The sequence below is a fragment of the Crocodylus siamensis genome, chromosome 3, assembly GCF_052110815.1.
Source record: "Crocodylus siamensis isolate JL-2025a chromosome 3, ASM5211081v1, whole genome shotgun sequence".
NCBI classification, from domain to species: domain Eukaryota; kingdom Metazoa; phylum Chordata; order Crocodylia; family Crocodylidae; genus Crocodylus; species Crocodylus siamensis.
This window is the reverse complement of record NC_143397.1, coordinates 108,864,172-108,890,497: the sequence shown is the minus strand read 5'-3', so window position 1 is coordinate 108,890,497 and position 26,326 is coordinate 108,864,172. Positions and strand designations below refer to the sequence as shown.

At 45.7% G+C, this 26,326-nt stretch overlaps 1 protein-coding gene across 1 annotated transcript in view; it reads left to right on the top strand.

Moving 5' to 3' along the window:
• Positions 1 to 18,477, top strand: part of CHRNA6 (cholinergic receptor nicotinic alpha 6 subunit) — a 28,144-nt gene extending 9,667 nt beyond the window's left edge. The window contains exons 2-6 of the mRNA XM_090037256.1: positions 1,034 to 1,173; positions 3,547 to 3,591; positions 4,976 to 5,085; positions 5,203 to 6,190; positions 15,897 to 18,477. Of these exons, the coding sequence (XP_089893382.1) occupies positions 1,034 to 1,173; positions 3,547 to 3,591; positions 4,976 to 5,085; positions 5,203 to 6,190; positions 15,897 to 16,019 (1,406 nt within the window). The 3' untranslated portion in view covers positions 16,020 to 18,477. The remainder of the gene's footprint in view (positions 1 to 1,033; positions 1,174 to 3,546; positions 3,592 to 4,975; positions 5,086 to 5,202; positions 6,191 to 15,896) is intronic.
• Positions 18,478 to 26,326: the final 7,849 nt, after the last annotated feature.

Here is a 26,326-nt window from a genome sequence, read left to right as displayed (position 1 = left end):
CCCAGGGAGGGCAGACAGGAATAAGGAGCCCCGGAGGGAGCGAGCGGCATTGTATCGGGAGAAGCCCCGGAGGGGGCCGCTAAGAGGAGACACTAGACTTAACAACGTCTGGGACATCCGAGAGTCTTGGGGCGTGGTATGAGGGGTGGTACGAGCCACGCTTAGCCCTGTGGTGGGGAGTGCACAGAATCATCAGTAGACAGGGTACCGGCGGGAGCATGCCAAGGGGTACCGTGTTCAAGCGGGTAAAAGGCAGCCTCCCTTACAATACTTTCACTATCAAAGACGTGGCGGGTGAGATAATGAGGGTGCATGAACACCCAGTTGGCACGGTAGGGAGTGCCAGGAGAGATCACGGCCACTCCTGTGTCCCCGCCCTGTGACACATGTATTTTTAAAAAAATACCTAAGTTCTATTAAAGTCAAATGATGCCTAATCTAACTAGATAAGTTGTTCCAATAATTTAATTACCTCCTCTGCTAAAAATGTGCAAGTTATTTCTATTCAGGATTTGTCTAGACTTCGTGTCTACCCACTGGATCATTTGCCCCTTACATTAATAAGCCCTCTTTTTTTTTTTTTTTTTTTTTTTTTTTTGAGAGAAATGTGTTCACAGCAGTCATAGTTCTCCATAAGTGTGCATTCACTAGTGGAGACCAAGCTGGGGATCTACTGAAAATCAGGCCTGATATAGAATCATAGAAAAGTGGGGCTGGAAGGGATGTCAGGACATCACATAGTCCAACCTCTGCTCAAGGCAGAACATCTCTGCCTAAACAAGTGTTTGTCTAACTTACTCTTCAGAACTCCAGGAATAACCCTCAAGCACAACTACCAGGAATAACATAATACCAAAAGCATTGAAAACACCCTTTAGCTTGCTATAAGTAAAAAAGGAAGATTAGGGCACTATTTACATCCTGCCACTGCAAGGAAAGCAAGCAGCTTGTTAAAATATGCTCAAGAGATCCAACGACACCATCCAACATTTTTCTTTCCTCTTTAACTCCTTGTTCCTTTTTGTTCATTCAGGTTGCTCATTGTGTGAATCAGAAGAACGATTATTCCATAAACTCTTTTTCCATTACAACCATTTCATCAGACCAGTGGAAAATGTGTCTGATCCTGTAACAGTGCATTTTGAAGTGGCAATTACACAGCTTGCAAATGTGGTAAGATTAATTACCCAACCCTGGTAATATGTGTAAATGCAGATTTTTAGGGAAAAACCACCAGCTCACTTGCATGCACATGATTTGCCCACACAGTTGCTACAGGTGCAAGTGTAATTATAGTGGTTATACATGAAAATACTAGGGCTGTTACTGTGAGATAGGTGAATGTGTTGAATTTGCACATATGAATCTAAAGTCAATTCTGTTGAATCTGCTAATGCAAATGTATAGTTTTACTTTATGTTTACAATATATTCTGTGCCTGACAGTCTGGCAGCACTCTTCCTCACATTTGTAGCTGGTGTTATTTATTTATGAATTCCTTGGACAAACATAAACCGTTACCACTATTCTCTCATGCATATGAGCGCCCTAACTATTGCACTCCAGTATCATGCTCCTTGAGCTCTCTTTCCCTGGCCCCACAAATTTTGCATTCTTTCTGTACAATGGAACAACTTCTTAGCTTAGCTGCCCTAGGAGAGGGTACTCACTCCCCAAGCCCAGGCTATCCTATTGCCTAATGGTGTACGTGCTCCTCTGGGAAGTGGAAGATATGAGTTTAAGTCCTCACAGACTGAGGAAGGAACTAAAAATCCTAGGGGTTTCTCTTTCTGGTATTGTATAGAAGGTAGCTGTTGTTACCACCACCCCCAGCTTTTTAAAAGGAAAGCAGTGAATCATAGAAAATTAGGGTTGGGAGGGATCTCAGGAAGTCTAGTCCAACCCCCTGCTCAAAGCAGGACCATCCCCAACTAGATCATCCCAGCCAGCACTTTGTTGAGCAAGACCTTAAAAACCTTCAAGGATGGACATTACATTACCAATCTGGGGATCTTGTTCCAATGCTTCACCACCTTCCTAGTGAGAAAATTATTCCTAATATGCAACCTAAACTTCCCTTGCTGCAACTCAAAACCATTGCTCCTTTTTCTGTCATCTGCCACCACTAAGAACAGCCTACCTCCATCCTCTTTGTAACCACCATTCAAGTAGATGATGGCTGTTATTAATTCCCTCCTCAGTCTTCTCTTGATAGGTAGGTTGAACATACACTCTTGTTGACATGCTGTTGATACTAACAGGGACACCACCTCTCCAACTAAGAAGCCAGAAGGCAATGCTTGGCCTTGCTCAGCATGCCCAACAAAACCAAGAACACCTGCTTCCTGAAGTCTTGGAATAACCAGTACATAAGCATCTAAGGTTAAGAAACTCATTTAGACAGGAGGAGCGGGTACTATTGCAGTGGTGTGGAGGTGGGAACAGTGCCCTATGGGCACTTGAACGACACCACAAAAAGTGGGATGAGACTGATTCTTGGCTCAAGTGCTTCATAAGCAACCAAATACCATATCTAACAGGTACAAACTTCCCTGTAATTTATGGATTAAACTAAACAGGATTTGCTCTGGCGCTTGACGTTTTAATGCTACACTTTATAAGATTGGCTTAAAGGCAACTCCAACTGGTGTTCAAGATTTTCAAACCACCCCTCTGAGGCACCTAACCCTCCCCATGCACTGCAAAGGGAGGTTTGGTGCTTAATTCTGGTTTTTGGATTCCCTAGGGTCAGAATCACCAATAATATTGGTATCATAGTGCTTTATTATAGGGGCCTGAGTCTTATATTTGGTCTGGTACCTTGTGGGATTTTCAAAAGCAGTTAAATGTCTAAATCCTAATAGCGTAGGCATTTCTAAAATACTTCTAGGCACCTATCTGCACCATTAGCCACGCAGATACTTGTAAATACATGGCCCAAAATGCTTACCTTTTACTAAACATCCAAGAAAGAGTCTCACTGGGACATTGATAGCAAACAACAGCCTGTGCTCCTCATGTTCTGCAATCTCTCTGTATACTTAGACTGTAAGGGTTTGGGGGCAGAGGCCACCTTTCTGTTCTGTGTTTTTGCAGGGCCTAGATGTGGTTCATCACTAGGCCCCCAGGTACTACCATAATGAAAATAATGCATAACAAATAAAATAATAATAAGACCCTAATCTGTCAGACACTGAATTCAGTGCCTCTGCAGTAGGGAGTCGCATTGGTTTGGACAGCATCAGTGTAAGTGGCCTTTCAGGAATTTTTCTTGCAAGTTTTTATACTGTGTAGGTACAGAGTTTCAAGCCTCCTAGCAATGCACATACTAAACACTGGCACAACTTTACATTCATGATCAGTTCCACTGGCTACAGTGGGACCACATTTGTGCTTAAAGATAGCCATAGCTATTCCTTGGATCAAGGCCCATATAGTAACAGGCCACCCTGGCTTCTGGCTGTATTGGAATAATATGTAGCTGTCTGAAGATGCTGAAGCTGATTTGTGGGAAGGTAAAGCATGCATCTGTTTATTTATTTTTAGGATGAAGTCAACCAGATTATGGAAACCAATCTGTGGCTGCGACATGTAAGTGACGGCCTTGTGCATCAGTATGTGTCCTGCTTTAGCACTGCGCTTTGCACATGTGTGTTAAAATACAGGAATTGAATGTGAAGAACAAACAATTGTTTGTAACGATCTCTTCAAGGGCACAGATAAAGAGAAGCAGTAATCTAACCAAGCATACAGTTGAAACCTCATCTAAATTATGTAGCATAATAGCTGAAATTACATAAAAAGTTCTTTCATATTTCCTTTGGGGATTTACTTCTCCAAGTGTATTACCATGCATTTCATCTGTTAAATCTCATTTCACTGGGCTTAATCCAAGCATATTGAGGGACAATTTAATATACAGCTCTGCACACATATTGAATAGTTTCATAAGAGCAATTTAAGTATCTGATTTATTCGGAAATTGATTATTTTGTGTGTCCAATTCTATGCTTGAGTGAGAAAAGACTATCAAGTTATCAGAATCTATAGGGAGATACGTGTTTGTGCTCCAGTTGCAAACACAGATTCGTATCTTTATATTGGTCATTAACATAGGCATTCCACTGCTATGTAAACCAACACCTGCAGTACATAAATAGTTTCATTTCCCCATCTTCACTTAGCCCTCTCTATATAGACAGCAAAGTCTTCAGGAAGGGGGCATCTCTTGCTATATAGCTATCTTGATACTCGTCTTTGGGCTTACAGGCACTATTGTGATAACAGTGACTGCAGTGCCACAGAAGAATCGCTACAGGAGACTCATGTAGGTCAGCATGGTTGTAGATTATGGAAGCAGCATCAAGCCAGAAGAGAGCCATTAGTTTAACTCCAGCAATCCTCATTTATTCTTTAGATTGGAGCAGGCAAAATATGGCCTGGGGGCCAGATCCAGCCTGCCAGGCCATTCTATCTGGCCCGCATGGCCCCTAAAAAATTTAGAAAATTAATATTTATTTGTTCCTGGCTGCCTGTCAAAGATGACAGGAGCTAAGGGCAGTAGGACCCAGGGGAAGCCAGCATCAGGACACAACAGCAAGGCCCACCCAGTCCTGCCCCCACAACCAGAAGCCCCTGCCTAGCAGAGGCTTCTAGCCTGGGACCATGTGGCTGTTCCTGCTTCCCTGCACCAGAGAGGGATACATGGCTCTTGACAGCTTGCCAAAACTCGGTAAGTGGCCCTCCACACAAAATAATTGCCTGCCCCTGCTTTAGATCCATTTGCATGGAGCTCTAGGATCACTAGAATTAATGGCTCTTTTCTGGCTTGATGCTTTCATCCCAAAGGCCTGTAAGTGCTGAGCCTTCATTTTCTGGACGCACAGCACATTTTTCCTTTCCAATCTCTGAGAGCAAAATAAAAGACTAGGCTGAAAGAACTGAAAACTCCAGCGATCATTCTTTCTTCCTCTAGATTTGGAATGACTACAAATTGCGATGGGATCCAATGGAATTTGATGGAATTGAATTTGTTCGAGTACCAGCAGATAAAATCTGGAAACCTGACATTGTCTTGTATAATAAGTAAGATTCTTTTTGCCTTTCCCAACTTTGGAAAGTTACCTGGTTTCCATCATCCTTGGAAACTGCTCTTTCGCTTTCATGTTTGTATTGTTCACAATTTCTTCTCTGTATTACTAGTGCTGTTGGGGATTTTCAAGTGGAAGGAAAAACCAAAGCGCTCCTTCGATATGATGGCATGATCACCTGGACTCCACCAGCTATTTTTAAGAGTTCTTGTCCTATGGATATCACCTTTTTCCCTTTTGATCACCAGAACTGTTCACTGAAATTCGGCTCCTGGACATATGACAAAGCCAAAATTGATCTTGTGATCATTGGCTCCAAAGTAGATATGAATGATTTTTGGGAAAACAGTGAATGGGAAATAGTTGATGCTTCTGGCTATAAACATGATATAAAATATAACTGTTGTGAAGAGATCTATACAGATATAACATACTCCTTCTATATCCGTAGATTACCAATGTTTTACACCATTAATTTGATTATTCCCTGTCTCTTCATTTCATTCCTAACTGTGTTAGTATTTTACCTTCCATCTGACTGTGGCGAAAAGGTGACCCTCTGCATCTCGGTGCTGCTTTCATTGACTGTGTTTTTATTGGTGATCACAGAAACAATTCCATCCACCTCTCTGGTCATTCCTCTGGTTGGAGAATACCTGCTTTTCACCATGATTTTTGTGACCCTATCAATTGTTGTCACAGTGTTTGTTTTGAACATCCACTACAGGACTCCTACCACACACACTATGCCCAAATGGGTGAAAACTGTCTTCCTTAACCTGCTGCCCAAACTCCTGATGATGAGGAGACCTTTGGAAGAGCAGACCAAGGTTGGTTCAAAACAAAATAAGAAGGAACCACCCAGTAAATGTGGAAAAATGAAGCACAGCAAATCCAGTGATGCTAAATTATACAAGGAGCAGAGATGCTGCCATTGTGACAAAGTGAACGACCTGGCTATCAGTAAAAAGAGACAAACAAGCCATCATTCAATGAAGTGGGTAACAGAACATGTGGAGTACTCCCCTGAGATCAAGGATGTCATATGCAATGTTCAATTCATTGCAGAGAACATGAAGAATCAAAATGAAACAAAAGAGGTAAGGGAGGTAGTCACCCTCTCACCAGCACAGGGTCATGCTTTAAACCTGTTCTTCCCTCTGAGCGTGTCTACACGTGCATTTATGCTGGCTTAAATTTACTGTGCTGTTCGTGGGAATAGGCTGGTGTGAGGGAGCGGGCGCTAAGGGCGGCCGTGAAACTCCCTAGCGCCACTCACCGTCACGTTAGGGTGAACGTAGCACCCTCAGAATCTCGCCCGCCACGACTTTGATGTCTAATATATATAGTATGGAGGCTGCCTGGTTTCCCTGGTGGACGGTATCGTTGTTCCTATCTCTACTCCCCAATGGGGTGTCTATCCGTGCCCTGCCTTAAGGGCTACGCGTGCCTCCAACCTCCCCTTTAGCACGCCCCAAGCCTCGCAGCTGTTCCGGGGGACGTTTGTCTTGTCCCTTGCCCGTCGGGTGCCTCTCGGCCACCTGGCGCCCCACAGGGTCTATAGCGCCCCCACCGCCCCACTCTCGGCGCCATCGGGCCGGCATTACCGCCGCCCTTGTCTCGGCGCCATTGGGCCGGCGCTATCACTGCGGGTGCCTCTCGGCCACCTGGCGCCCCACGGGGCCTATAGCGCCCCCGCCACCCAACTCTCGGCACCCTTGGGCCGGCCTTACCACCGCCCTAATCTCGGCGCCATTGGGCCGGCGCTATTGCCTCTGTACCTCACCCCCTCTGGGGCCTCGCCCCCTCTGGGGCCCAATACCGCGCACCTTGCGCCTCGCCCCTCTGGGGCTCACCCCCTCTGGGGCCTGTGCCTCCCTGGCACGATCTTCCGGAACCCCCCAAGCTGTTGTGGGGGGCCCTGCCGAGGCCTCCTCGCTCCCCAATAGCCTCACCCGGTCCTCCGAATCTACTTGCCGTTGAAGGTGATCTTGTTCCCTGCCTCATTGCAGCCGGTAAGTTTGGTAAGGCTGCCCCACTTGCCTCGGGCTGCTCAGCTCAGCCGCAGAGCTCCTGCGGCAGCCAGAAGGGAACTGTGAGGCAGGCTTCGGCCTAAGCTGTTTATAAAGGCCGGGCCCTGCCCCCTTCTGGCCACGTGACCCAGCTGGTCACCCTGGCAACCGGCACCTGAGCTGCCTGGGTGATTGGCAGCTCTGCCAATCACCCTCACAGTCACGGGGCACCTGCGTGACTCCGTGACAGCTGGCATCTACATGTGCAACCGTTAAAGCACATTAATGCTGTTTGTGGACTAACTTGGGACTAAAGTCAGTCCACAAACACAGTGTGCCTGTGCAGTAAGGCATTTACATGTGCATTACTGTGCAGTAACTAATTGGGCATAAATCACCATGTTTTGCTGTGCAATACAGGTGTGCACATGTAGATGCACACCCATACTGCACAGTAATTTCAGTTACTACACAGTAAATGTGCAGCTGTAGACCTGTCCAATGGTAAGCAGTTATGTGCACTATTAGTAACTGTTAAACTAGATGGTGCTCTTTGTGGAGGTAGATGCTGCTTAAGATTGATCTAAGCCCCCTGGTAGACATTATACCTAAGACACGATTAACCTGTTAATCGCATCATAAAGAGTAACCCAGCCATGTTCAAGAAATTGATGGCCCAACAAAACAAGAAACCAACCACAAATTATTCCACAAAATGTATGTAATATTTTTGTGGCTGGTTTCCATTGCACTTTAAATTGAACATGCAGCAACAATAAACCAGAGCTGGTGCAAGACCTCAGTGTGGTGCCGGGACTGGGACCAACAATCAGTTGATTGTCAGTCCTGGCCCCAGGACTTCTCTGGTTTATTCCAGGTTGTGAGCACTTCACTTGCCACTTAGCAGTGCAGGGGAAGCCTAGGACCATGATCCCAGGCTCCCCCTGCGTAGGCAAGTAGCAATGACATCATTGGGATCTGATCCCTAATCCCAAAATCATGATTCCTGGCATTAAATTAACGGGTGCCAGGGGCCCAAGTACTGGGAGCTGGTTTGTAGCCCTCTAGTGGGCCTCACCATGTTTGTCACAGGAACCACCAGAAACCAGTCTGAGCAGCCAGATGTCTCTAAGCAGGCCTGACTTGTTTATGTATGGTTAGCAGATACTCGGCACATCTACACGTACGCCCAACTGTGCAGTTGTTATTGTGCAGTCATTTAGTATTTACTTTAGCTAGTTGTTCATGTATATACGAAACAAGGGGAATGTGTGCATGACACTTTAAAGTGTGTCAGATGCTTCTGCACCGCTTTAATGGCATTGGTGTAAATTTGGTGGCGTATTGCACCTTAGATGACTTGGGAAGCAGCAAACTAAAAGGGGTTTTATTTGCTGCCCTACAGCCGCAAAGCAAAATACCGGGTTCTGTGCAGCTCAGGGGCTCTGCAGGAAGCCCTGCAGGCAGCCTGGCAGCAGCCCGGGAAAGCAGGCTCCACCCAAGATCTTTTTTTTTTCCCCCTGGAGTCTGCCTGCCTGAGCTGTACGAGGGCCCAGTGCTTGCCTCTGTGGCTGCACTGCTCCCTGGGACTGTGCAAGCCAGCTGCCTGCAGGTGGGTGCCGCCTGGGGGGGTGGCACTGCCACAGAGGGAAGCACCAGCTCCCCCCCACCCCTTGCAGCCCAGGGACCACTGCACCGGCCAGCAGCTTGCCCTCCCTTCCCACCGCCACAGAGGCAGCTGTGTGTGTGCAACACGGGCGTTTAAAGGGCCCTAAATTGAAGCAGTGTTATTAAAAATGCACCACTTCAATTTAGGGCCCCCATTTTGTCTACACAGGGCCAAAGGCACTGAGCTGTGGCTATGGGCATGTACTTTCCTTTATTCAGTTCTGCCATAGATTTTCCATGTGACCTTAGGCAAGTCACTTAGTCTGAGCTCCAGTTCCTCATGGGGACAGTGTCTGTCGTATTTTCTTAGACTGCTGACTCTTCAGTGCAGAGATTTTCTCTCATTAGGTATTAGTGTTGTGTTCAGCACAGTCTGATTCTTGCTGAGCCACTACAGGGGATCATGAGAGTCTCTCAGCCTGATACATTGTAGAAGACATAGCAGTACCCATGGGGAACCTGAGCAATCTACCCACACAAGAGAAGGGGAGCTTGAGTTCCCATTTCAGAACAGTATTTCAGAATTTTTTTTAGATGATTTGTTTTGATCTTCAGCCAGAAACTGAAAACTTTCTCATTTTGGGGTGTTCTGATTTTCAACAAAAAGTCTAGGATTTCCATGAAAAGCAGGTCCCTTTTGCAACAAAAATAATTTTATTGGAAAACAATTTTTGTTGAAAAACCAGTCTGACAGAATAGTTTCAAACAGTCCTAGTAACCCTAGTAATGAATTTTTGTTTCCTACTGGTACCTGACCTGAGTGAAAGGTTTATGAGCCTGGTATGGTTTCTAACAAAAGTATCTAGCTGTTTGTCTCACACAGGACTAAATCTGACTATTACTACTGCAGGACAGAGATTCAAATCCCACTGACTACCCTGAGAGCAGTGCTAATTTCATTAGTATCTATAATATGCAGTGGGATCCATAGATGGATTGTATATGGGATGTAATTATTATTAAGAAATAATAAATATAGATAACTCAGTATAAGTTTCCTTTTTGCTCCTTCTGCTCAAGGTCACATGCCCCCTACAGTGGCATAGCCCAGAAACATTGTACTGCAGAATCAGTAAACAATAATAAAATATTAATACTTAGCCTAAGAAAGGATATGCATTATCCAGCACTCAGCTCTGACTGCCTGGGCTAGAATATGAAATTCACTCTGGGATTAATCATAAAGTATTCTACTTGAGTTGACAAGCCGAAGGACCTATTTAATGCTCGGGCATTTTGCTGGACGTCCACACCCTGCTGAGTTTTGCCTACGTAGATAGAGCCAGTGGAGACGGACGTTGAGTGGAAAGGAGAAAGAGAACTGAGGAAGTTCTTTTCTTTGTAGATTGAAATGAATTAAGCAGCACTATGGTTAACCTTGAGAAGAATATTTTCAGTCACTGACAAAATGAATACGAATATTCCCTTCAAAACAAAAAGGTCTATACAAAGGTTTAGTCTTTTTTTTCTTCCTATGACTTGTCAAATTGGAGAGGCTGGCAACATATTTACATAAACATTTACAAAATAGATCATTAAATTTTGGGGGTGGAGGTAACTAAAAAAAGCAAAGTTTTTTAAACTGAGACTCAGCATTTGAACGAATAGGTTTCTGTGTCCAAAGTAATACATATTCCAGATGACCAAAGAGAGCTGTCACCCAAAATGATGCTCTGAACATGCACTTTGGACTTCTCAGAAATCAAGGGCTAGATACTTACCTGGTGTAAGTCTGTGCATCTCCTTGGAATTCAGTGCAGCCTCATTGCTTTACACCAGCTGAACAGCTGGCCCCTCATGTTTGCAAAGAAAATACACGTGAGGCCAAAATGTGGCTTTAAAAGAACTGGGTCTAAGATGCACGGGGCTTCTGAACAAGCCTGAATTCAGGAATAGGCCCTATAGGCAGAGCTGTGTAAACCACTGACGTTTGCAGTTCACCAGCTGAACAGATAGACAGACAGATGGACGGAGAAGCCAGTTATGGATTTTTAAAAGGGGTGTGTGGAAGCAGTGACCAGAGGTGCAGGGGTGGCTACACCCTCCCGCTCCCAGCCTCCTCCCCACTCCTCATCAGGGTGGTCAGACCACATCACAGCAAGAGCAGCCAGGGACTTTCTAAATTCTGAAACTGGTGAGATTTCCCCACCCTTCCCCACCCTGCTCAGAGACGCATCTCCTCCCCTCCCATCCCCCGCACCCCCTTCCTGACTGCTTCTGCCCCTGCCCACACTGTGCAAGGGATGAGAGGAGCTCAAGAGCAGCTCCAGCCAAGCTACACAGGAATTAGGCTCAGCCCAAAGCAACAGCAGTGGCAGTGGCAGCAGACAGGCAGGTTCCCCCTCCCTGTGCCTGCTACCAAGCTGGCTGAGAACACCTGGGGGGACCAGGCAGGGAGGGGCAACCCTCCTGCCTGCCACCACCACTGTCACTATCCCAGGCTAAGCCCGGCACCTGGGGCTGCCCGGCTGGAGTAGCTCTGGAGCTCCCTTCACCCCTGGTACAGGGGGGACAGCAGCAGCCACAGACAGGGGAGAGAAGGGGAGGCAAGGAGCTGAGTGGAGTGAGGATGTGCCTTTGAGCATGGAGTGGAAAGGAGGGGAGGGATTCTTATCTTCTTCAGGACTTAAAGAAGTCCCTGGCTGCTGCTACCTTCTGCATGGTCAATAAGTGGGGTGCACTGCACTCCTCTGGGTCCACCGCACTCCTCTAGGTCCACCCCTGGAGAAACAGATATATGAAAATTCGTGGGGAAAAGTGGAAAAAAAATGTTTGGAGTTGTTTGAAGTATTTCTTTCAGCCTGAAATGAAATGCTTCCTTTTGTTTTCAATTTAAAAAAAATATTTTAATAGCATTGAAGTAACTTCAGTGGAAAGTGCCATTTCAGATTGAAGAAGCAAAGCCTTCCATTTATAAATTAAAGCTACAGCATTTGGGAATTTTTATCCCCAGGGTTTGGTATTTGGTTTTGACTTGACTAAAGCTATTTGCTATTAGTGACACTAATTCATGACAAGTTTTTATCAAACCAAAACTGAATTTTTCAGTAAAAATAGGTTTTATCTGAAAATTTCCCCCAGCTCTAACTGCAGGGTCATGCCTACTGGCCTAGCTAGTAGAGCCACATGAGGACACCAGAATCTGTGCTGCCATGTTATATAATGTGCCTTTTAAACCCTATTAAAGCAAAAGAAAATGACTGAAATATGGCCAAGCTCTTCTGATGCCAGCCTGAGGCTCCAGACAGCTTGAAATGCCAGTTCCAAGGAGTGTGAACTGCTCTGAGAAGTGTGAACTACCCTATTCATTCACCTTAATTCTGAAAGTTACTGCCCTCCAAAGAAGAAACAGGACACTGATATGAGGATAGGGCCATAGGGCATATATAGATAGAATGGGGGCCCTAAATTGAAGTGGTGGGTTTTTAAAAACATCACTTCAATTTAGGGCCCTTTTAACCCCCGTGTTGTACACACGAACACACATTTACCTGCCTCTCAGGTGGCGGGGCAGGCAGGGCAAGCTGCCAGCAGGTTGAGCAGTCCCTGGGCTGCGGGGGGAGAGGGACACTGGTGCTTCCTTCTGCGGCAGCAGTGGGGCCCCCCACAGGCACCAGCTCGGGCAGTCCTGAGGGGTACCGCAGCCACGGAGGGAAGCACCAGGCCCCCACGCAGCTCAGGCAGGCTCTAAGAAGGGAAAAAAAATAAAGATCCGGCTCACCACTTTTTTTTTTTTCTTGGGTGGAGGCTACTACCAAGCTGCCTGCACAGGCTTTCTGTAGAGCCCCTGAGCTGCATAGAGCCTGGTGCTTCGCTCCGCAGCGGTAGGGCAGCAGTCTGCACCCCAGGTCATTTAAGGTGCATTACGCCACCAAATTTGCTACAACAGCTGAAATTACTGGACTATACGCCACTGCATGCAAACACCAACACCATTAAAGCAGTGCAAAAGCATTTAACATGCTTTAAAGTGTCATGCACACATGCCTCTCATTTACATACTGCATAAACACCAAGTCTGCCTATAAGCCTGCCTTGTCAGGGTGCAGCAAGATCTCCACCAGAGCATCTTTAAGCCACACTAATACACTGAATCACACAGCTCTGTGAAACAGAGCTGGTGTTCTGTGTGAGAGCCAGTTCATTGGTTCACCCAGCTAAGATGGGTTTGCAGCCACTTGGCATCCTGGGAGCAGCATGAATCCACCCCTGAAAAGGTACAGACATAACCTAGTAGCGCTTCATAAGTCCCTACCAGTGGCTGTTGTTTTGGTTCCCTTTACAGGGCTTCTAAAACTAGTTTATGTAACACTCTTTGTCCAGCGTTATTAGCAGCACTTTGTTAACCAGGCCTTTGTCAATCATAGGAAGGAAGGGCTAAAAGTAACTTCAAAAGGTCATCTAGTCCAGCCTACTGCTCAAGGTAGGATCATCTCTATCCCAGACAAGTGCCTGTTGAACCCGCTTTTGAATATTTCCAGGGATGGGGATTCTACAACCTCTCTGGGTAGTCTGTTCCACTGCTTGACCATCCTCGTAGTTAAACCATTCCTGCTAATCGCCAGCATACATTTCCTTTCCTGCAGCTTGAGGCCATTGCCCCTAGTCCTGTCCCCTCTTACCACAAAGAAAAGCCCATCTTCATCCTCACTATAATCACCCTTCAAGTGTTTTCTATGATTCTATTTGAAGACTGCTATCAGATTCATAGATTCACAGAAGTAGGGTCAGAGGGGACCTGAGCAGATCATCTAGTCTGACCCCCTGCCCTGGGCAGGAATGAATACAGGGCTCATATGACCCCTACTAAGTTTAAGCTCAAATGACCCCAGCTAGGTAGTTATCAAGCCTCCTTTTAAAGACCCCTAAGGTAGATCCCTGCTTAGTCTTCTCTTCTCCAGACTAGTGATCCTAGTTCATTCAGTCTGTTCTCGTAAGTCTTGCCTCCCAAGCCTTTAATCATTTTTGTTGCTCTCTGCTGGACTCTTTCCAATCTGTCCACAACTTTCTTGAAATCTGGGGTCCAAAACTGGACACAATACTCCAGATGAGGCATCACTTATGCTGTATAGAGTGGAAAAAACAACTTCCCGTGATTTGCAAGTGACAGCCCAGTATGCTGTTGGCTTTGTTTGCAAAACAGCACACCGTAGGCTTATTTCACTTTATGGTCTATTGTAACCCCCAGGTCCTATGCTGCAGTACTGCAGCCTAGCCAATCATTCCCTAGGCTCTATTTGTGTATGCACCTACTTTGTCCCACATGCAGGACTTTGCCCTTCTTCTTAGTTAATTTCATCTGATTGATTGTGGACCATTTCTCCGCTCTGTCCAGATCACTCTGGTTCCTAGTCCTACTCTCCCGTGTTTGGAACTCCACACAATTTGGTGTCTTCTGAAAATTTGCTAAGTATGCAGTCAATCCTATCATCCAAATCTTTAATGAACATATTAAACAATACTGGACTTAGGACAGAGGTATCCAGGGGAATTCCACTGGATACCTCTTCCCAGTTGCACAGAGTCATTGATGACAAGTTATTGAACATGATGATCCTTCCAGTGATCTTACAAACCTTTGGAAATACAGTGCCAATGGAAACCAGAATTTTTCACCTGTGGATTTTGCTTCTATTCAAACTGGGGGTGGTCATTTTTATCCCAGAAAAAACATTGAACCCACCCTTGCAGATATCAGAATGCTACTTCCTGCTCAGTTTCAGCCTGCAGAAGAGTCCACTAGACTGCAAAAACCAGAGCCAAAAAAACAGCAGTGTGTGTTGAAATTGGGACAAAAGTTTAAAATATTTAGGCATCCTGGCCACTGCCAGTAAAGGGAAGGAGAGCTGAAAGGGTAAATCCTGTTAGAGGGACATGATCAACTTATTTGTGCCTAAATCTAAGTGTACATTACAGTACTAGAAGCTATTGATAATTGATTCTCAGATGATCTGGAGGTTAGTTTGATTCACCTAAAAGCTTACCTGTAGTTTATATTTACTTCCTGGCCTAGGAAAGTTGGCTGGAACTCTTGCAGAAACAGCTTCTTTCACGGGGCTTCCAGTATACAACAAATTACTTCCTGTCCTTAAAGGGAGTGCTCTTGTCCACCTGCCTTTCTTGTGGCAAGTTAAAGGGTGTTTTTGATGCTTCAGGCCTTGTGCTAGTAGTTGTGTATGTGAAGAGTTCTTGAAGTTTTTAAGTAGATTAGATAAATACTTGTCTAGAATGGTTTAAATGGGGATGATCCTGCCTCAAGCAGGAAATTGGACAAATGATTGATGTCCCTTCCATCCTACTTTTCTATAATTCTGTGTTCAGCTGATAAGCTGCCCTAAAAAGCCATGAAGTCAAAACAGGCTGGGATGGCAATATAATATAATGTACTATGCTTGGATTAGGTCTGGAAGAAATGTTTGTAAGTATTACTAATTCTGAAGTTTTCTTTTTCTGGAAGTGTTTCAGTGCAGTATTTCAAAGGGCAGGAACTCCCTGGAAAACAAGTGCTTTTCTCTGGGTTGTGTTGAGAGCACTCAGATCAGGATTCAGGAGAGTGCATAAACGAGCATGTAGTTGCTAGTCTCAGTCAGTGCCCTTCTACACCACATAGATTAGGTCCTTCACTAGAGAAATCAATGGAGTAAATCTCGAATTATACAGTGGCATGTGCACTGTCTCTTGTGTCACCTTTTGAGCTAAATTCAGCATTCATGCTCATATGCATGAATCTAAAATAACTAACCCTGGTGAACTTCCAGATAGAATTTCTCTTTGCTCAAGTCTGGCACATTTCTGTTAGTGGAAGTGGGTATATGTGTTCCCAGGAGAAGCCTCATGCTTGGACTGAATTGGAAACTCTTAGCAGGGTTTTTCAGAAGTGATAAGTGATTTGGGGGGTTTGGTGTGAGATACTTCAGCAGAGCCTGATTTTTCACAAAGCATCATATTCAGACCCCGGAAGAAGTCTCAAACTGGACATCCAAAATCACTTGCCACTTTTGAAAAAAAAAATCTGAGTGTAATCCGGTTTGCTGAGTGCACCCTGTTCATAGGATTTCTTGCTATCATGAGATAATATTAATCCAGCATTTATTAAATGTGGTTTATCCTTTCTTTTTTATTGCAGGTGGAAGATGACTGGAAGTATGTGGCTATGGTGATAGACAGGGTCTTCCTTTGGGTATTTATCATTCTCTGCATGTCTGGGACAGCAGGATTATTTCTACAGCCAATAATAGGAGACACGTAACTTCTACAGTGCTGCTTTGCTTTCCTTTTGTCTTATTGCAGTTTCTCCTTATGGAATTCCCCATTTGTCCTGTTTTCTTCTTCCCTTACATTCACCCTGTTCTGCAGAGCTGAGGTTACTGTGATGTCCTCTCTGGAAAAGAAAACAGGATAAAGCTGCCTTTGCCATCCAACAAGGTTTGTTTTTCAAGGGATGGTGGCTAGTAGAGGGGCAGAGGAAGCATTTCACCCCTTTGGGGACCGCAGTGGCATTTCCAGCAATGCCTACTGCTTCTTTAGGGGGAGGGTTTTCAAGAGTCATTGAAGTCAGTAGTAAATGACTGCAGACTTCATCAGCAGAGCTAAGTCAGAGTGAGTTTTCTCATTGCCTTCAGTGGGGACAGAGTCAGGCCAATACTAACTACTTTTGAACACCCCCTTCCCTACCACCCTTGGAGTATCTTAGGAAGTTTTTTTTCTAGGGATAGCTCACCCTGAACTGCTGGTGTGTTTATTTTCCTGTACCTTTTGCTGTGTAATATTCTTCAGTGTAGAGCTTAGATCGTGTACTCAGTCATGCAGAACGCTTGGATATTAGTTTTTGCTGTGTTGTTATAGCAAGTCCATCAACGTAATTGAAACCTCCAGAAAAATGAAAACCGGTAACATTTTGGAAGAGGTTAGAAAAAGCAAAACTCCCCACCCCCTGCAAAGTGCATACTCCAATGAAAACTCTAGTTCAGCCCCAAAAAAGCCCTTGAACATGTGCTTTGCTTTAGTTCTATGCTTATGTCTCATTGCAGATAATGGGCCTAAGCACCTGCTTAAAGCACTATCCCTGCAGAGATGTAAATGCTTTCCTACTTTCACTGCACAGAAGCTCATTGACTCCAGGTTGACTGATTACAGGGCAAAACAGCAACACGTGAATAAAGAGTAAATCCAGAAGGGGCTTTAGCGCCCAAGTGCCAGTTCAGATGCCAAAGTTCAATAATGAGGTGACACTAAGACCCTCAGCCTCCAACCCCCATCCCTTGATGCTGCCAGATGGCCAAAGTCCTTAGGACTCTAAGATTCGGCTTTGTAGCATATGCAAAGCCACCGGCTCCTTATTCCACTGAGCTGCTCAGAGCCCTGGCTCATGCCCAGACCCCTGCAGGATTCTCCAAGGAGATGGTTCCCCATTTATCCAGTCTGCAGAGCCTCATCTCACAGGCATTCTCAGAACATATCCACAGGATGGGGCCCCATGCAGAAGACAGCTGATGGCATTTTTTGGGCAGGGGGTTTTCCACCAACAGATCAGTGGATAGGGTTGGGAGGGAGAGCCTGTTTCAAATTGTTACCCATATCCTAGGAGTGCATAGGTAGCAAGCTGTTGAAAGGGTGTCAAAGATACAGCCCACAGGGGCTGGGAATTCAGGGGCAGGGCCTGCTGCCACATTTTTAGCTATGAAGCCCCACTGGGGTTGTATGTTGGTGTTGAGGAAGCAAGGAACAGTCCACAGCACTATGCACCCTGCTGCTGCTGGGTCTAGATCTGGCCCATGAGGTGGGTGAGTTTGACATGTTTGGGCTGATTAATCTAAAGCAGGGGCAGGGTTAGGTCTCTCTTTCTCTCTCTCTCTCTCTCTCTCTCTCTCTCTCTTTCTCAGTCTTTCTGTTTCATGAAATAGAGCTGGCGCAGTCAGTCCCTCTCCAGGTGTGAACCTTGATCAAAAATAGGCGGCATTTGCCAGACTGGAGTTGAGCACCTAAATACTTCCAAGCAGTTGATTTTAGGCAGCACCCCTGTCATTGTCCTTCCCTACAGGCCAGCTTGGGTGGCTCTTCTCTTTGCATGCAGCTTCTCTTCCTGACTGCCCCTGTGAGTCATCTGGGTACCCAACTTGGGGGCTGAGGGTTATAGTGGGCAGCCAGATATCTCTGAGTTGGGTGCTGCAGTAACTAAGGCCCCACCTGGTTTGAACCCTGTGTTTTGCCCACGAGTCAGCACAGGGGATTTCTTTATGCCAGGTGCTTTATCCCAAGGGACATGCCTGGGTATATTCTTACTAGCTTGGCTCTGAGGACTCTATCCTGCCTTCTTTGCTAACAGACAAGATGCCCATTGGAGTCAACAGCCATTTTTAACCTGAATAAGCAGTGGAAGATCAGGGCCTAAATACATATAACTCAAACCCTGTCCCACACAGAAAGACAAGATATCAGGACACAGGTGTGGGGGCAGTGCTGTGCTTTTGATGTCTACCACATGTTCTGGACTTCCTGCTTTCCTGAACCAACACCATCTCCTATGAAAAAGGGCCCATTGTTTTTTGTAATATAATAGAGCAAAGACTTAAGAACTAGGGGTACTTAAAATTTTAGTAAACTGATTATTTAAAATGAGTGTGGAAAAGAAGAAAGGCTTGATAAGTGCCAGAGAACATTCTGTTAAGAAGAAAATATTCCTCAATGCAGTATTTGAAGTGTATAGTACAACATGATATATATATAAAAAAAGTAGTGAAACTAGTGCTCTCTTTAATAGAGTTGAATGCTACACAACCACCGTGACCGTTATACAGGTGTCTGAACAAGCATTGCTAAATAAAGACTCTGGAATGCACTGTCTCGAAGAATTCATGGTTTATTTATTTTCTTCCAAGCCGACTACTGCAGTATGTTAAGTGATTTCAGTTCTCATTTGTAGAGGAGTGAACAGGGAGTGGGTGCAGGCAGGGGAGGGGGCTGCATTCTGGTTCTAAAAATGTTATACTTGCATGGGTAGCATCCGCTCTCTGTTATTCGCTGCTGTTATTCACAAGCAAAGGGCAAACAGCTATGGAAAGAACTGTGATTGAGGGTGTGTAGCAATGGAATCCAGGGCGGCGGGGCTAACGACCCAGAAGCGACAGGATGCGTTCTTTAGTAAAAATGCTACTGCTGCTATGGAGTCAAAGTGATGAGATCCAGCAGTTCATCCTTCACCCAGTTTATGGTTCCCACTCTTCCCAAGAACTCTGCTTCTCACTGCAAACTCAGGGTGCCCAGCAGCTAGCAATCCAGCTTTCTTGACTTCTGGCTCAGGTGAAAGGCTCAAGTGGGTTCATATCTGAACACGCCAGTAGGCAGACCTTACCCAATGGTCTCCTGAGCAGTGGCGATATGTAAGGGGTGCACAGGGGTGCACGTGCACCCCCTGAGAGCACTGATGCACCCCCTAGCTGCTTCCAGGAGCACTGTGGCTGCCACCCAGTTGGTGAGTTTTGCCGTGGGGGGCCTCCCTCCCTCCCTAGTCAGCAAGACTGGCCACAGGGGGACCCCCCACCCGTGGTTGCTGATTGGTCGCTGGGGGGGCATGTGCCCTCCAACTAAGGTGGCACCAGTCACCCATGCTCCTGAGCAACATCATTCAAGTGCTGAAGCAGTTTCTAGAGCAAGCTGCATTTTACCTGGGCTTACGCAGTGGCCTGACAGAGCACATACCAAGCACATATGTTCTAAATGTCTCCCTTCATTGACTCCAGTGTGACATCGGCTAAACTCATTGTGTCCTGTGCCCTGGCAACTGCAGCATCAGCAGCAAAAATGCTGTTGTCTCAGCAATATAGTTAAATCACAGCATTAAATACTAATTTGTCCAAAGACAGTGCTTCAGGGGCTAATTCTTACCAACTCTGTCTCACTTCGTATCTTCTTTCATGCTCCCAAATATTAACTGAAGCCTCCTGAATTATTAAAGAAGCTCATGGCATTTGATTACTTTTGATTTAATGCTACATGTTGTCCTCTCAGTGGCTTTTCCCACCGCAGCAAGCTCATGAAAGGCAGTGCTTGCTAGCAGTGTTTGAATTTCAAAGATTTGAAATGCTTACATACAGGGGCAGGGGGGAGGCATTTATAAAAGTTTCTCTCCCATTTTATAGATCAGTTGGCTGAAAGTGTTTGAATTTTGAAAAAGTAAGAAAAAAAAGATATGAATTACATTTTCATAGATTTCATAGACATTAGGGCTGGAAGGGACCTCGGGAGATCATCGAGTCCAGCCCCCTGCCCAAAGGGCAGGAAGTCAGCTGGGGTCATAGGATCCCAGCAACATAAGCATCCAATTTACTCTTGAAGGTGTTCAATGTAGGTGCTTGAACCACCTCCGCTGGCAGACTGTTCCAGACCTTGGGGGCTCGGACAGTAAAGAAATTCTTCCTTATGTCCAGCCTGAAACGGTCTTGCAGGAGTTTGTGACCGTTCGACCTCGTCATCCCTTGGGGATGCTTTTGTATTAGTTTTATTCTGAAGATGCTTAGTACGGTCTGTGGAAACTACAGTGCATCCTTCTGCACGATCAGTTGCATTATATGGGTGGAATTAACAGTGAAAAATGCTCTTTTCTTGGGTAACTTTAGACTGCTCATTTGAAACCTTCCCTTTGTGTGGATTTAGCCAGAGATTCTTTTAAGAGGCAACTGTAGCCAATGTATGGACAGTAAAAATGCAGTCCTAAATATTGGTTTGAGATGTAGTTAAAAAAATGCACTGGTAGCTTATCTGTCTTGTATATGTAGAATTGGGTCAATTAATCCATTAACAGTCACCATATTAACTGAGACTGGCAATAGCCCAGGAACTTTTGACTGCATAAAAAAAAAGCATCATGAAAATGATTGTGTGGGCTTTACATGGAAGATGAGCATCAACCAGAGGTAATAGGGCAGAAGAAGTAATGATTTTGCATATCTTCACAATGTGAGGTATTCTAGTCTTTCCTGGTTGTCTAAGAGGGCATTTTTTGGATGTTTACCAAGCATTTTTGACACTTATGCACCCAGGGGAATTCTATTCCTGGATCGGTAGCCCTGCACACCTGAATGACTAGGTAAGACTGCATAGTTGCTCCAATGGAAGATGTGCAGTAATGGCCATCTGCAAGTCCTTTGTGGAGGTGATGTGGACTCAGATACCTGAGAATGGAGTCAACCAGATGCCATGACTACTAGACTTAGCCTTTGGAGAAGAAAAGGAGTGTGTGTGTTCCCATTTTTTCCCTGTAGCTCCATGACTAAAACACTCACCTGGGATGCTGGAGTCCCTAGCCTTCCCTTACCCAGAGGAAGTTTGAACAAAAGCTCCTTTTGTTTCCCAGCACAGTACTCTAAGCATCCTAGCACAAGTCAGGCATTACTCACTGCCTCCTCCGGCACTCCTTTGGAAGCAGAGCCACTGATATAATCCTTCAAAAAAAGGATAGAAAGCCTTGAAGAAGCAAAGGCCCCAGCTAAAACCCAGGGCTCCCTTCCTTCCAGCTTAACTACCGCTTCACTGAGTCACAAACCCTCTGGCTTGCTCCCTTCCTCCTGGGCCCCCAGACCCTCCTTTCACACCTTCCCAGGTGGCTAACTTCCAGAGGCATTCTGGAGAAGGGACTGGTTAATGGCTGACCTGTGATGTGGTGATTAGGGTGCTTTTCTGGGCACTCAGAGAAACCCTACATTCAAACCCCTCTGGGTGAGGGGAAGCCCAGGACCTACAGCTTTCCAGGGGGATGCCCTAGCCACTGAGCTACATAGAAGAAAGATGGGAGATCTCATGTGCTTGATTGCTGCCAGTCTAGATAGGTCTGTAGTCGAGTATATGTGTAGGGCTGTGTCCAGAAACAGTTCCTCTGGATGCATAAATGCCAAAAATATCCTATAGACATCCAAAACTACAGACACTTAGCCACCATATGTGCCCAGTCCTGTGATATTCTGAGTTCCCAAAACTCCCATCAAATTGAGGAGTGCTAAAGAAAGTTCTTGGGAAATAGCTATCACTTCACAAAGATAGGCCTCGCAATCAGGACATCCGTGCAAACTAGTACTGAAAGGAAAACCAATTCGGACAACGTTAGATATGGAAGCTGCGTCAGATATGGCCTAACATAGCACCTTAAAGCCAAGACACCAAGGATGGGTGGCAGATAAGACTGAAAGTCCAATCAACTTCCCTTGCAACATGGCAATGTCGTGCTGAAAGCATTCACAGGAGAGACGGTGACCGTACTGGTACAAAGGACACAAAGGTCAAAACTCTAACACTAGACAGCTGAATTGACACTATCTATGGGGAAGAGGGAGCACCCACAGCAGATATGGCTTGAAAATCTTTCCAGGAACTGGTCATAATATCATGTAACACGAGCTGGATGAGATAGGAGTGCAGTGGTGCAGAAGCAGGTGTCTGTTTCCACAGGGGAACTAAGGGATGTGAAACATGTTCATTGGGCAAGCAGCTGAAATTTTATAACATGAGGTTGGTCCTACTTGCCATCAGCATACCTGAAGCTTCTAGTTAGGACTGTATTCTGTCATTTGTAACAAGGAGGTCACGCCACTGGAGCAGTGTTAAACCTGGCATCAAACAAACAGCCGTCAAGTAACTGAAAATACACTGTTAGGTACAGCACCTTATCTTCAGTCTCTTCCAGAAAAATCAATCTACTTCTTTAGGTAATGACATCCAGCAATGTGACCTAACTGTGGGGGAGGGGAACGTAAAAAAAATAGATCCTTCTCCCCCCATCAAAAATACACTGGAATATATTTTGGTGATGTTGGAAACTCAATAGACCACATCAATACTCCATCTAAAATTTCTTTAACCCTCCTAAGGACAAGAAATATAGTTACTTCATAGTTACTTCAACTATATTTCTCACTAATCAACTGCTTACTACATAGCACTTGCTCTAATCAGTGAATGGTCATAAACAGCAATCAGGTACTTACAATAGGGTTGCTAATGTGAGATGTTGACCCATGCCAGCCTGCTCCATCATGCTCAGGAAGAACTCACAACTATATCCTGTTAGCTGGACCCTTAAAATAAAACCTATATGATTTGATCCTACAATCTGTATGCTTCTATGTATTCCCACATAATAAGGTTCTTAAGTTAGGCTCTTAAATCCGTAATTAGGGAAAACAGTCAAGTGGGGTAAGAATCATTGAGGGAAAGTTCTCATCAGTTTCATGCCTTAAGGAAGACATCTCCAAAAAGGGCTGAAGGTCATATAAATCAATACAGCACCCATGAAGCCAGTACCACAATGCAAATTTACCCCAGCTTATTTTACATCCTGCTCTGCCTATAGGCAAAAGCAGCAATCTTTGTGCTTCTTCCTTCATGGGAAACCCACTTGGAGCTTCTTCTCTGGTTTATTTATCAGCAATACACTGTTTCAGTCCAGAAAATGATTTGTTCAGTATAGCTTTATTTGTAGTGCTCATACAGGTGAAAAGAATATTCTGTGTTGACAGAAACAGGATTGTGACTGATCAGTCTAGTGTATACATACAATGGAAACATACAAATGTACTAAGGTATTGTAAAATCTTCCTAACTTTTTACTGTTATACTTAGATTTTCATGGCTAGTCAGAAGTTTTGTGAGCCAAATTTAGAGAGCTTTGAAGATTTCAATCTAAAGATGTAAAAGTGGGATTGTTAAAATAATTCAAATTTGACTTAACTCTGTTCCTATTGAGACCCAGGGTTGTTTTACCCAAAATCAATAAGAGTAAAGGCCAGGGACTCTATATAAAATGAATGGTGTGAGCCTTCACCTAGAAACTTAATCATTCCTAGACTTTAGAAATGTTAGCATTCAAGGGTCCTGACTACAATTACCTCTTCCTCTTGTAAGCACATACAGTGTTGTCTTAACCAACACTCTACTAAATCAATGCCCTAATCCCAGCAGGAGCCCCACCTAAGTCTCACCTTCAAATTCTTCACAGACCCTACCCCAACTCATTTAAATGTGTCCAAGGAATTTACCTCAGATGCAATATTGTTCCAGGCTGTCACCAGTTCCTATCTAAGCAGACCAGCTAACATGCTACTAGTTTGGGGCAGGCAATTATTTTGGATGGAGGGCTGCTTACCAAGTTTTGACAAGCTGTCAAGGACCACATGGGTAGCCCCACCCCTTGACAGGTGCCCTGCCCCCTGATAGCCGTCTATCAGGAAGTCCCGCCCTCTAACCCCCGACCTTTGCCACCAGAATTCCCTCCCCTTGCCCCTGGACATACTCCTTTCAGCAAAGGATTTTTGCCATCTCAGAACCAGAAAAATACAAAATTATATTCTAAAAACCAAACATCTACAACATTCATTAATTTGATTTCAACAAATATTTTTGCCCTGGTTTACATGTGTTTGTGTGGTGTACATAGAGGTGATTGTATAATAGCTTAAAATGAAGTCTTACTCTTGTATATTGTGGAAGGGTGGAGGCATCAGGGGGTGGGTATAGGTTTTTTGGTGGCTGTGGGTGTGTGTGTATGTGGGGTGTGGGGGAGGGTGTGGGTGTGTGGGAGAGGGTTGTGGGCAGGGTGGATAGGTGTGGGAGGTGTGGGGTGAGGGAGCATGTGAGTGTGTGTGTGGATATGTGCGGTGTGGGTGGGTTGCGGGGGGGTTGTGGGGGTGGATAGGTGTGGGGGATGTGGGGTGAGAGCATATGGGTGCGAGTGTGGGTATGTGGGGAGTGGATGGGTATGGGGTTTGTGGGGGATTGTGTGTGGAGGAAGGGTGGTTGCAGAGTGTGAGGGGATGTGGGTGTGGGATCTGCATGTATGGCAGTGCGAGAGGGAGTGTGGGTGCATATGTATGGTTGGGTGTGGTTGTGGGACTCACCCTATGAGCACACACACACACACGCATGCACACACACACACACACACACACTCTGTCCTTCCCTCCCTGCACACACACCTACCCCTCCCGCTCCTGGACCCAGGGTACCCGCATGGGCCCTGGGCTCCCATGGTCTGGACTTGCAGCCAGGAACCACACGGTGCAGAAGCAGCCAGCAGGTGGGCAGGGAAGTCCTGAAAGCAGTGGCAAGAGGGGAGGAGTGGGAGCGAGTGGGCGCATGGGAGCGCAGCCCACTCTGGTGTCCCGGGACCAGTGCCAGCGGGGCCCAGTGTGGGGCAGCAGGAGTGCGGGGTCCTGGGTGGCAGAGGCCAGGTCCCCTCTCTCCCTGCTGGTGCAGCCCAGCCCAGCTCCATAGACCCCTGCCCGCCCACACCCTGTGCTCCTACTGCCCTGCTCTGGGCACTGCCAGCACTGGCCCCAAGACACTGGTGTGGCCCCACACTTCTGTCCAGCTGTCGCTGCATTCCCACTTGCTCCCACTCTCCACACCCCCCACCGCCACTTTCCCCACTTTCCTGCCTGTTGCTGCGGCACTCAGGCACCACATGGTTTCCAGCTGCATGGCTGCAACCACAGGACTCAGCAGGAGCTGGCCCAGCCCTGAGGACTGGGGTGATCACCCACAGTCCTCCCCTGCCTTCTCACCCCTCCATCTCTACCCCTGCCTTTCTTATCTGAATTTCCCTCTCCAGTGCAGGGAGGCAGAAACAGCCCCATGGTCCCAGACCAGAAGCCTCTGCTATGCAGGGCCTTCTGGTTGGGGGGGCCGGGGTAGGCAGGCCTTGCTGCTAGGTCCTGCTCATGGCTTCCTCTGGGTCATACTGACCCTGGCTCCTGTCATCTTTGACAGGCAGCCAGAAGCAGATAAATATTAATTTTCTAATTCTTTTTAGGGGCCCTGCTGGCTGGATAGAATGGCCCGGTGGGCCAGATCCAGCCTGCAGGCTTTATTTTGCCCACCCCTGTACTAGTTCCTAACAACTATTCCATGTTGATTAGGATGTTTGACTAGAGTTGTTGTTGCACTAGAAGCCTAGAAAAAAAAGGTCCCAGAATGAATTCCATTCATCTTGGGTATAGCTACCCAATCTCAATCTATGACAGGCTAGGATGGACTCACTTTCCCTTCAGATGGCCACCCCATTTTTTCCCATTTGTCCCTTTCCATGTACCTGCAATTACACAAATGTATCACAATTTGTAAAGACAGTGTAGTGAAAACTCAAGGTAGTATAACTTTGGGCACCTGTTGGTGCATTTAACATATATACAAATTATTCCAGCTAGCCAGACAAACCTACTGTTTTTCCTGATTTACCAATGGGGGAAACAGAGAGCAGTATGTGCAAATAGCCTGGCTGCAGTTGAAATGTGCCCCATCTCCTCTTTGAAAGGAGAGAAAGTTTTTATTCCTACAGACCAGCTAAGATGCACATTGTGTTGACTTCAGTAACAATTGAGTGAAGCCAAAACTAAGCACTTTTAAAAGCCTCACTTGTGTTTATATTTCTCTTATGCACAAATACATACTATGCAACTGCTACTTACACAACACAGATAGGTTAGAAAATGCGTATGCTTATTATACTTAAAGATAAAGTATACTGGATAGCTCAGTGTATCTGCACCTATATAATATTAATATACTATT